This window comes from Sceloporus occidentalis, unplaced genomic scaffold, assembly GCF_023333645.1.
Source record: "Sceloporus occidentalis isolate IW3139 unplaced genomic scaffold, rSceOcc1.0.p SCAF_7, whole genome shotgun sequence".
Lineage (NCBI taxonomy): Eukaryota > Metazoa > Chordata > Lepidosauria > Squamata > Phrynosomatidae > Sceloporus > Sceloporus occidentalis.
In genome coordinates this window covers 45725723-45738234 of record NW_028316987.1, presented here as the reverse complement: position 1 = coordinate 45738234, position 12512 = coordinate 45725723, and the positions used below count along the sequence as shown (strand labels likewise).

The window sequence follows — 12512 nt, the reverse complement described above, 5'->3', positions numbered from 1 at the left end:
AAACGTGCGCACATTTCCACAAAGGCCAGTGTATGTTCCATAGTTTCAAGGGCCCAGGTGAATTCTTTTCCAAACATTTCCAAATGACTGATGCTATGACCTGCTATAAGTGACATGAATATGAAGACAACTGTAGTTTCCTAGTGAAAACTCTGTAAATTGTTTCCCCCCCCCAATTTCCCACCTCTTGAAATGGGAACCATTACATGGCTCATCTCACAGACTTAGGACTAGTGAGTGATAGCGTAATATTTATAAAAAGAAATGCATATTCACAAGAAAAATATGAATGGGGCTGGTTCAAAATATTTTGCTAGCTGAAGTCCAGAAGCAAATACTTCCCTCTATCTCCTGGCAAGGTGCATAGTGCTTATAGAACATAAGGCAAAAATCCCCCTCTCCTTATTGTAGCTCCATTGCTTATCATGAACAACTCCCTCTCCTGTAAGAACTAACATCCAAGAAGGAGCTGTTAAGATTGAATACCTGAACCCACCAAATCATTTTTTTCAATAAATGTTACAGCCTGTTTGTCTTAGTAATGTACTTTGCTGTCTGATATCAAACTAGCGGGAGAAAGCCATCTGAAAATGCAAGTGTGATATTGAGTGGTAATTATGTAGTAAGACTGTCTGCAGCCCTAAACAGACTTACCTGACAATTAAGATCCACTGAACTCAAGAAGACTCACACCTGAGCAGACATTTATAGGAAAGCAGTATGATATTTAAAATTAAGAAGTGCCCCAATAATTTAATTTGGTATTTTAAGTTCTGCAGAGTTTGGTTAGATTGTAAGCCTGAGGGCAGAGAACTGTCTAATTAAAAATAAGAATTGTAAGCCGTTCTGATAGCCTTTAGGGATGAAGGGTGGGGTATAAATACCATAAAATAAATAAATACATAAAAAGAGCAAGGGTAGGGGTATAGGAAGCATCCTGTCTTAATACCAATTTCTCCAAAGTTCACCAAACAGCTACAGAATTAAAGGGTGCCCTGTACCATAGATTATTTTTTTCTTAGAGGAAAGACCCTCTCATCACTAAGACAGTAGAGGAGAACCTTGGGCCATGATCCTAGTTCATGCCATCTCATTGCAGAGCTTCTTCTACTTTTTCTTTCTAAACAGTGATGGAAATGAACTATTTAAAGCCTGGGACATTTTTGCAGTGAAATGTGCTATGTTTTACATGGGGTTTTTACATACTCTTGGAGGTTTTGCATGGGGCAAGAGTTGCACTAGGGCAAATTGCTAAGGCTTACATCTGGACCCCCTCCATGCTCTTATTCCTAGCCACTGCTGGAAGGCAGCAACCTTGCTCTACAATAAGGTGTCATGCATTAAAAAGTCTCAATACATGCTAGAAGTGAGATTCTCACACATCCTGACATTGCAAGTTGGATATACAGCATTGCAAACAGTTGAACACGGAGAAGTGGTTCAAACTCTTTATTTTCTGTATTTGTACAGGAGTTTGTTGCGCTTTTGTTCATGCATATTTAATTTTGCGTTATCATTCTCTCTCAAATCTGTAAAAAAAGTCCATTTGCATAAATATTACCTGTGTAGAATATAACAGTTTTCTTCATGTTTAACACATTTTAATGTGTTCCAAAGAATACCAGGGTTAGAGATTAAATACAATTTCTTCACTCGAACTGCTTTTGCTTGGTAGTTCCTGAAAATGTTACATAAATCATTATATTTTAGCACAGTGGCAGGGCCACTAATATTAGCAATTAATATTGCTAAGAGACTTACTGGTTGCCTTCATAAACTTTATAGTCCATTGTATTTACGTTCTGGAAGCAATTCTTCAAAGAAATTCAGTCCCATAATATTTATCTTTATTACAACTATTTACAATGGATATAAATCAGTGCAACTTTTATTTCCACACCTTGACAATACCATCACGTGATGCAGTAACTATAAATCCTTGAGTTGTCTGGAAAGTAGCTATGTCTGTGATAATGTCATGGTGTCCAACTGGTAAAGATTCTGGGCCTCTTCGAGGGGTTTCGTCTGAAGGACCCACCTTCTGCTTGTTTTGAATTTCCTGTTCAAGAGGGAAAAACATGAAGTATGCACTGCCAAGAATCAGTTTCCAGATGGTTTTGATTTCTGAATCCAATAGATGTACATAGTTTAAATGTGTTTACAGTTGCTCATCAGTCATATCATTACTAATGGTGATACAATTAACATTTGAGCTGACTATTTCATCTTATGACCTTAAAATACACATTTTAGGAAACGAAACCTTAAATGCTTTAGCAAAATGCTGCAACACAAAACTATTTATAACATTGCTGGAAGCCACTTTTTGTCCCATGTTGGAAGAAAGGTGGCATCAAATATATAAAATACAGCCTTCCCTTCCTCCCAGCAGTTTACAGCAGTGTACACATCTCTCATATCATTGTCTCATCACAAGTCTATGAAATAGGTTAAGGTAGAGAGAGTATCTTGTTCAAAGTCACACCACATGGCCAATTAATTCAGTCTCTATGATTCTATGGTCAAGTATAGAGGTACCCTGGTGTTGTAGTAAAAACATACAAGAATCAGCAGTGGAAACTTTTACCTCGTGGATGGTGCAATTTATCACTGAACCAAAACATGAATTAGCATGAATATTTTGCATGATATTTTGATCAACACTGAGGGGCAGGCAAACAAGAATTTTGTGGGCACACTGTAAATGTCAGGCCCCAATTCTTTATGGTCCAGAATAGAACTATAGTTCCACATGTGGAACTATGCTACATCTGGCCATTCACCAATCCCTGGATCTACTGTAGAGTCACTGTGCCCCCACCCTAGCCATTCCATGTGTGGTAAGAGCAGTGTGGGAAAGGAGAAGCATTTGGCTATGTTCTCAAAATCTTTGGGTCATCTAGAGGCATCAGTAGATGATGTGCCACACATTTTATGTGTGGCTGTCCACTCCCCACAAAGTACATAATGACTGGGATGAGTGCACAGTAACTCTGTGCTAGATTTGGGGGAGTTTAGGTCACTGTGGATGGAGGAAAAGAATAAGAAACTCACACTGACCAAAAAGAGATCTATGTAGGCATAATCTTCACTTGCACATTCATATTCCAATAAACAGATTGCTAGCCTCAGGGCGAAAAAACCCCATCTAACTGTATTCTTGAATTCTATCCCTGACAAACACAAGAATACTAAAACCACAACGAGGTACAAGTAAATACAAGGTCATGTGCAAATTATTTAGACAAGTGAAAATTTGAACCAGTATACCTGAACTACTTCAGTGCCTTCAATTATTTTTCGATAATAAGACACAGATGGGGGGCCAGAACCTCCAGCAACAATGTAGGACCTCTCAGGATATGCTAAATCCCAGAATCTGCAAAGAATAAAACAAATGACTAAATGACTAGTATCTTTAGATCCTTTTAGACTTTAAAACAAAATTGTTCACAATTGCTGTCATAGAAATAGTAATACAGATCACAATATGTATCTGTCTAGTCTAGAACCTATTAATCTTTCATAGTCAGATTTCTTTTAGAAAAAAAATAAATTATGAACAGTACATAAAATATTCTTAATTTCCAAGCCTTGAAGCCAGACCTGAAACATGTTTACAAAAAAGCAAGTTGCACAGAGTCACAATTGTGTAAAAGGATAATTTGGTACACAGTCTCCACTATGTAATTCACAAAATTAGTTACACTAAGAAACTTGATTAACATCAAGTACAAAACTTCCAATATACTATAAAGAAAATGTTAGACCAAATGTGATAAGGCTTCAGGAGTGCCTATATCTGTGCTCTATCTACAGAGTGGATGAGCATGTTCTCTCTCAGTACTCTGGGAAAATAGAAAGGTCAAAGTTTCCTTGCCCTTCATAACAGGTGCTATGCTATGGGATTTATGGGAACTATAGGACTTTATGTAGACAAGACTATAACCTGTAAAGTGATGAGATAAAATTATAAACTCCTATTGAATGGTTACCTTATCTTCATGTCTGATCCTGCAGTCAGTAATATAGGATTTCCATCTGCTGGGCTGCAATATATTCCATGAACGCTATGAGGCGAAGGCTAATGGGTGGAAAAGCATGTATTTTAAACATATCTTGATGCTAATGTATTTTAGTGTTTTAAGAAAGTTATCAATTAGCAAATGTGTTTTAAGGTCCTAAAAGTGAAGAGACATACACAACAGGAGCATCCAAAGAAATAGGCAAGACTATAAAATGGAAGTTAACCTGCTGCCACTGCTGTTTTTTAATACATTCACATTTCAAAGTTCTGTACCCAAACTCTTAAATTATTCAGTACATCTTAGATTCTGCCTCATTAAGAAAAAAAGATACAACCTATAAGTAGTTAATAACTACTCATAGGATATAACATGAAGAATATCTTCCTTATATACTTGACTATAAGTAGATGTCGTGTATAAGTCAAGGGCAAGTTTTGGGGTCAAAATTAGAGATTTTGATATGACCCAAGGGTAAGTCGAGGGTATCCCTTCCTCCCCCTTTGCAGCATGGCTGTCTCTTCAGAGAACATCTGGATGACAGCCGGGCTAAGGAAGGTGTAGAAGCAAACATTTCCCTCCCAAGTCCTTCCTCAGGCTGGCTCTCAGCCAGGCTGTGAAAGACGCTTGAGGGGTAAGCCTTATTACCATAATGCCCCATGTATACAGCTACCCAGATTTTTTGGGTCACTTTTGGGCACACATTTCTCAGCTTACAGTTAAATATATACGGTAAGCAAAAGACAAAGTAAAAACAGCAACTGAGTATCTAAGCAAAAAAAAAAAAAATCATAAAACAGTAGCAGAGAAATATCAAGGTTACAATCCTATCCATATTTTATCAGGCACAAACTCCATTGAGTAGAGTGGTGTTAATATCTAAGAAAACTCACAGAGGATCATGCTATAAATCTTCAAACACAGTGGCCAGTAGAAAAACTCTGGGAAAATAAAACTGTTTGTACCAAGCACCTAAAACAGCAGGCTCTAGGCATGTGGAGTTAATACACTCCAGGGGCAGAGTGCCATAATCTAGAAGGTTTGGTTCCTATTAGTCACATTTTTTTAATTTGGCAAAGTGAGGCACTCTCCCAACACTTCAAGTAATCTTTAAAAAAAATACAGCAGGCAGTCTCTGAGAATCCTAGTCCAAGCCATGTAGGACTTCACATATCAACACCAGGACTTTTAATTGTACCCAAAAAGGCACAAAAATACAGCACACTGATTTCAGAAGAACTATTACATTCCCAGACCATCCCTCTGTTCCAATAAAAACATAAGCTTTGGCTGTATATATACATTTAACTATCATGTAAAAAAACTCTACACAGGACAGCAATCTACTGCCCAAAATCAAAAACTGAGAAGGCAAACCTGCATTTCTGAAAGAGGAGGAGCACTGCTGGCCCATAGAGTGAAGCGTCTGTCACCTGTTTCCATATCCCACATGGAGACTTCATTATTGCCTTGGACAGCTACAAAGAAGCCATTGACATAAGTTACAAACTAAAATTGCACTAAACAAGTTACATATATATTTTTGAATTTACTCTTCCATTCTATTTTATTACTGTAAAATAATAATAATAATAATAAATCTTTATTTATATTTCCCACCTCTCCCCATGGATGACGAAGCAGGGAGAGTTGGCTTAGCTGCTTATAGCATTTGTTAGTATCCGTTCATGTAACGATTGTTTCAATAATCTTTTCATATTCTACATTCTCATTCCACCAAACTACAAAGAGTAGAGGGAGATTGTAGCACTCACCTAGGTCCCCCCTCTTATGATAGAAAAGCCATGCCTAACAGTCATCGGCTAGCCTGACAAATGCTCCCCTCTGCCCTAGTCTGATTCAAGAAGTTTTAGAACCTGGTGCAAATGACAAGATGACAACTCCCCGCCCCCCAGGCCACATAAAGAATCTGCTTGAGTACAGGTGCTGGGACAGTCAGGACCCAGGATAAAGGGACAGAGTATAAATTGTGTGGCATGCACAGATCTATCCTCCAACAGAGAGAAGACAGATAGCCAGGAGGCTGCAACTGATGTCCCCGCTCCTGAGGAGCTGCTCTGCTTACAGACCTTCACATGCTACTCTCTTTATCTTTTTATCCCAAGCCACAACCATGCAACTGCCAAGAGCAAATGCTACTAATGTAGAGACCTATTAAAAAGGTTCCGACCATTTTCAAGCAAAGGTAAAAAGCTCATGGAAATGGAATCCCTTTCTGTCATTTCCTCCATGTGCTGCTCCCACCTCTGAGCTGGAAGATCTAAAGGAGAATGGATATGCTATTTTCATTTCTTCCACCTGGCAGATAGAGATTGGGACTGGCAGTGAGCAGCAATGTTTGGGTGAGGCACATGAAGGAAAAGGTTTAACTACCATTTATTAAAGTCTTAAATTCTACAAGGAAAGACTGTAAGTTGTACCTGCAATCACCCATGATTGGGAAAGGGGGTGCATCAGTAGCCGTCTGATCCGTGCCCTAGAAGGATGGGAATGGCTGGAAATGGGTAACTGGAACCTCATATCCCAGCATGCCATAGTTCCACTGCTTGTACCTTGTGATGAAAAATGTAATCACTATCCACAGTTTAATTTACCAGCATTTTAAAGCTTCAACAATCCTAACTGTACATACATCAATATGTCTAATGTCCCAAACCATTGTTCTCCTTTCCTACATTTATCCTTGTTAACAGTTCATAAAGAATTTTAGTCTACTTGTCCCTATACTAGTAACTATGTGTAGCAAATCTCTGTTAATTCTCATCTTACAAATGGGGCATGTTTGAAAAAACATGCTCTGCACACATTAAGTCCATGCTATATGTGAGAATTGAACCCAGCTTTGTTCAGCTCTCCAGGAACTAGACTATGATGGCCTTCCTGAAAGCAAACATGTACGTCATCATTGCCACTGGATATCTGGGCAAATCTAAATACATATCACTATTTAAAACAACAACAATATATTTCTTACCAATGCAGAGCCAGCACTGATGTATGTCAACAGCAAATGAGGTTATAAGTCCCAACCGTAAATCATGCTTTAATGTCCAGGCATTATTAGAGGATCTCAGGTCCCAGCCCACTAAAGAACCGTTCACAGTGGCATATGCCAACACCGATTGTGCTCCTGAATTAAAATGATGCATGTCAACCACACAACCATCATCCTTTTGATTCAAACATCTAGATGGAATAAAGCAAAGAACTGTCAATATATAATTCACTGACATTTTTGTATGGCCTGACCTCTTGATGAGATTTCAGTTTTCTACAGTCTTTCATTATTCCTTTTCTATTATTCTGTTTGGTACAGTTTGCTGGAACTACTAATTCTGCATCATTACATAGAAAGGTGTATCAAACAGCTATAGCTCACTGTCCACACATATAGGAGACTTAGGGGCTGAATGCTGAGGTAATCAAATGGAGTGCATAAATTCAGGCAGTGGATAGGTCATTTCTGAAAACTCCTAACATTAAACCCTAAAAAAATAAATCAAATAAAAATAAGAGTGCTGCTATATCAAAGGGAAAGCTAGTAAGCCCAGAATGTACCCAACAGGATCCCCTCCCCCATATTTTCTTTTCTTTTTACTGCCCCATAGATGGTCACACAAATATTTTCTGGCTGAAATGCATTTGAGAAAAAAAGAGGTCAATCACACATTTTTTTTGAACAAGAGATTCGAATCTCCATGCTGATTCAGAATCGATTCAGTGTTCTCACTAGGTTTACTGTGACCAAATCTCTCCGTGCTATTTTATCCCTGTTGCTGTTCACATTTGCCACCATATTAATTTAAAATAGAGGCGTCTCCATTTTTGGGAACGATGCAGCGCAATCCAAATCAATTCAGTAGTGTGGTCACACTTCCAAAGATGCACGTTGTTGCAACTCTTTAAAAAAGAACTGCTAAGGGGTCTGATGCCAAATGAACCAGTTTAATTGAGCTTTTTAGTCGCCCCTTCCCCTGCAGTCGGGGCGAGTGTGAACTTCACAGAAATAAACCGGTTCAACACTGGTTTATTTCTATAGCGTTAATAAGGCCAAAATCTTCTTTTACACATATTGAGATGCTGCCCTTCTTTTTTACATTAGATTCATTAGCTGATTCTAGTCCCTTCTGCCTTAACTTTCTTCTAGCAAGAAGTGTTTTTGCTTAATATTTTTGTTAACAGAAAGGAGTATGCAAAATATGACTCTACAGTCTGAAATAGTATGGTTCATTCAAGCACTTCAAAATTCCAACAATTTATTCTGTCAGCAGTATGTACCAGACCTGTGTCTTCACCAATGACACTAATGGAGCCTGCTCACAATAATAAACAAAAAATAGATGCATACCTATTTTGAATTGGGTGAATCTTAGGAGACTTGGGTAGTTTTGAAGCTTCAATCCCAAGAAGCTGAATGGCTCCATTATCTGAAGCTATAGCCAAGTAGTGAGAACCCTGGCAAAAAGTAAGAGTTGTCACACGGCCTCCAATCCGAGAATATGTCAGAATTGATCTGTTGTAAAACAAAAAGGGACGCTTCAAAAGACATCTCTAATTATTTTAAAAATCTACTTAAATTCAATAAAAAATAAAAATTCAAATACAAACCCTAGCAAATCTCTCAATTTATCCCAGCCACTTACATAGCAATCTGCACTCCTGTGAGGATGCTGAACATTTTTTGGCATTCTCACACCACATCACATCTACAATTCTCTGCATTTATAAACTGGGTTACATGGTTCAAGACTAGTTGAGCATAGGAAGTGTTTGCATGGATTATGATGTGAGACTGAGGATAATACTTTAGTAAGTCTTCTTCATATGATTAAAAAATACAGGACCACTTTTTTTAATCTGGTGAAGAAATGGGTGCTTGATAGGCTAAGAAATGAAATACAGGCTGGAGAATATTGAGAGTAAAGATAATCCCAGGGCCCAAGAACAAACATCTATCCACACTTGCTTGGCTCTTTATGATGGAGTATGAGCATTCCAATTGATTTAAAAACAGCATTTTTGTTTATGAGGCACATTTTATTTTCATTTGGACTCCTTTATTCAAACTATTTAATTGCCTTAGATTAGAAAGGCCTATTAATATTTAGAAAATGGTTGTAAGACACTCAAAGACCATTGGACACACAGGACAGAAGGATTAAATAAAGATAGAGAAACGAAATATTGTAAAATGATGAACTGGAGTTGTATATTTACAAGAAAAGCTATCTAAGAGCTCTCATATACAGTCATGTACTTATTTCAGCTAGATACAATTACTGGTGCAGAAGGGATATTACCTAGTGGTAGTAGTTTTGCCCTCCATTTTCTGACTGTTCCATATTTTCACTGTTCCATCATTTGAGCATGTAGCAAAAATTGAATGCTCATCAGAGACTCTAATGCGGTTCACTGCAGATTTATGTTCATGGAGATGAGCAACAAGAAGCCCTTTAGGATGCCATCCTAAAGAAAGTAACAAAAAAGTGTTTTCCCCTTTTATCTGACAAAATTACAAAGAAACTGTAATTCTGAACAAATTATGTAAGGGCAAACTGTGCACAAAAGAATACTCTATTCAGAATAATTCAGAACTATTCAAACAAGCAGATATTGTGGCTATGGTGTGTTAGGAAACCATTAATCTCCTAACACATACATCAGGATAAACAGCCATTATTAGGTTATTTAACAGATTCTTATTTAAATAGGATTATAGCTCCACAACTGGCACTCACATTTAGTACACTGCACTACTTGCCGGCCTTGTCTAACAGAACATACTAACTAGAGATTATCCTATCTGTGACGTTGGCCCTAAACCCTCCCCAAAATTCATGTTGTACCCTAAAGGCACCAGATCCCCTCTGATCTTAGAAGCTAAGCAGGGCCCGTCGTGTTTAGTACCTGGATGTCAGACTGCCAACGAATACCAGGTCCTGGAGATTATATTTCATAGGAAAAAACTGGCAGAACTATATCTGTGTATTACTTGCCTCAGAAAATCCAAGGCAGGCAGGTGACTTGAAGGCATATATGTAGATGTACACATGCGCGCGTGCACGCATGCATGCGCACACACACACACACACACACACTCAAGTTTGGTTTATTTAGTTGCTCCCTAGTCAACACTCCTTGCTCCACCCTGCTCTCAAGCTGGCAGACCAAAATTTTTAGACACAGTATGATCCCACCCCCCACATCTGCAGGATCAGTACCGACAGTTTCAGTTATCTGTGCCCAAAAAAATATAGTCTAGGCATGTGGAGGTCCTCTAGTGTGACTCTATGGTATACTTCCGGAAATACAGGGTTCATAATTATCAGCAATTTTCACTATCTGTGAAAAGTCTTAGAATGTACTCCCCATGGATATGGGAATTGTACTATATCTTGCTACCCTGCCTAAAATAACAGACTCATGGGCATGTTACAAGAGGTTCAAAGACATGCTGATTTAGAAATATTGTTGTTTTCTTTTTCAATTACTTTGCAGGCAGTCATGTGTCATCTAATGAAGTTAGGCAATCACTTCTCATTGGTACAAAGCCCTCATAATGCTTTGTACCAATGATCTGGCAATACTCTAGCACAGGACTGATGACACTGTGGTCCTACAGATGTTTTTGGACTGCAAGTTCCAGCCAACACAGTCAATGCTGATGAATGCTGGGAGCTGCAGACCAAAAACACCTAAAGGGCTACGCAGTTCCCACCCTCTGTTCTATTTCACAGTAAGATGCCATAAGCAGCATCCTCCCCTACCCGCACTCCAGATTTTATGCCACCAGACCTTGGCAGCTACAGGGCTAAAAAGTAGAGTAACACAGTACATATAATGCATTACTTTTTTGCATAGTCTACAAGTCCATAACAAAAAGTAGTACACCAACTTTTTTGTATAACGAGTAGCATTTGCTAGTTATTGTTAAATAACATTTTTAGAAGTCGCTGTGGTGGATCCTTAAATGTTTTATGCTATTCTCTTATCACTGGAATTTTATCTTAAAGAATCAGCTAGTGTAATGAGTGTGTCCCGGAAAACTTCATACTAATGAATTATTGGTTGGAAGAGGGGTGTTGTAACAAGTTACACAACTAATTACTTTTTGAAAATAATTGTACAAAGTCTGACAGAAATAGCATTCTGGTGTTACCATGAGAGCAGCATTGCCTTTAAGTATCACCTGGCGGTGGTGGCTTGCTCTCCCATTCTGCATTCTCCATCATCTGCTTAGCAATTCTTTCTGCATTGCACTGTTCACGCTTCTGCTGGATCAGCTGTTGAAGTTCCGTTTTACAAGTAGTGATGCGCAGCTGATAAGTAGAGGGTGAGGCTATATTGCTTAAGACTTGTATAGTTGGTTTCCTGGCTTGGACAACTGTTCCCTCTGCTGCCTGAAATCCAAGGATAATCATGTTTACAAATTATGTGGACAGCATACCCTCCTTCAATGAGGAGGAGGGTGCCTTTTTTGTAATGAATACTTGGATCAAAACTTTCTCTTACATCACACTCCTACTTCGCTAATTAACAAGTAATAAGTAAATGTGGAAGAGCTGCTGCAATTCTGATGCATATTACACACCATAAATGTCCATGATGGTTATCAATGATACAGAACAAATAAAAACACAGTATGCTACCACTTAGGCTAACTCTGTTAACACTGCCAAGCAAGTTGACAAATTGTCATTTGTCATAAATGAAAAGCAAATTAACAACTCATTAATATATAACTGTAATTAAAAACAGCTGATAAAATTATCAGAATTCATTAAAATAAAATAATATACAATGATTACATAGTCAGGTTAGATAATACAGTGATTACATAGTCAAATCCATTAGTCAAGTGCTACACAAAATGGTGATTCCTGGACTGGTGCCAATATGAGAATCATTGGCTGCTGGTCTGCAGAAAATCTCCAGGAAAGAAAGAGTGAACTGTAGTGAATGGGCTAAAATGGGCATAAATATGGCACATTAAAGAACTGCCTGCCATCGGATAGCATATGAAGCACTACATTAGCCAATACAATGAACCAAGGCAGACAAAACATGGTAGAGGGAAATACAACCAATTAACTCGCCTCCAAAACCCAGACAAATAAGACAGACCTTAGCAAACACTAAAAGGATAGCAACATTAACACCAGCCATTTCCTCTTTCTTACAGCCAGAATCCAGAAGGTGATGGCACACAGGGAAAGGCCTCCAGTGTTGATCTCAGCCCCCAGACTGGTCAGGGATTCAAAAAGGCAAAACCAGCAGCTTCAATTCCAATTGGCCCTCCACATTTGCAGGCTAAGAATTCGTACATTTGATTACTATATTTGCTGCTGCCTCCAATGTTGTCTTATATGCCACTGAAAAAAATGTTCTCTTTAGGTTCTCCAGTGTGATTCTATGGCCAACCTCTGCCAGAAGTTGACCATAATCAAGCTGGAGGACCTACACATG

The 12512-nt window shown here is 38.4% G+C and overlaps 1 protein-coding gene across 3 annotated transcripts in view; it reads right to left on the bottom strand.

Moving 5' to 3' along the window:
- Positions 1-1482: 1482 nt before the first annotated feature.
- The window catches only part of LOC149309674 (phosphoinositide 3-kinase regulatory subunit 4), a 33189-nt gene continuing 22159 nt past the window's right edge, over positions 1483-12512 (bottom strand). For 2 of the 3 annotated variants that reach the window (XM_089532826.1, XM_089532825.1), the window contains 9 exons: positions 11236-11446; positions 9347-9512; positions 8395-8559; positions 7021-7232; positions 6467-6598; positions 5403-5503; positions 3996-4084; positions 3271-3379; positions 1483-2059 (listed from right to left, as the gene is read on the bottom strand). In XM_089532826.1, coding sequence (XP_089388952.1) covers positions 1889-2059; positions 3271-3379; positions 3996-4084; positions 5403-5503; positions 6467-6598; positions 7021-7232; positions 8395-8559; positions 9347-9512; positions 11236-11446 — 1356 coding nt within the window. In that variant the 3' untranslated portion in view covers positions 1483-1888. Of the gene's footprint in view, positions 2060-3270; positions 3380-3995; positions 4085-5402; positions 5504-6466; positions 6599-7020; positions 7233-8394; positions 8560-9346; positions 9513-11235; positions 11447-12512 lie in introns of those variants that run through there. The other variant, XM_089532827.1, reaches the window with a different exon arrangement.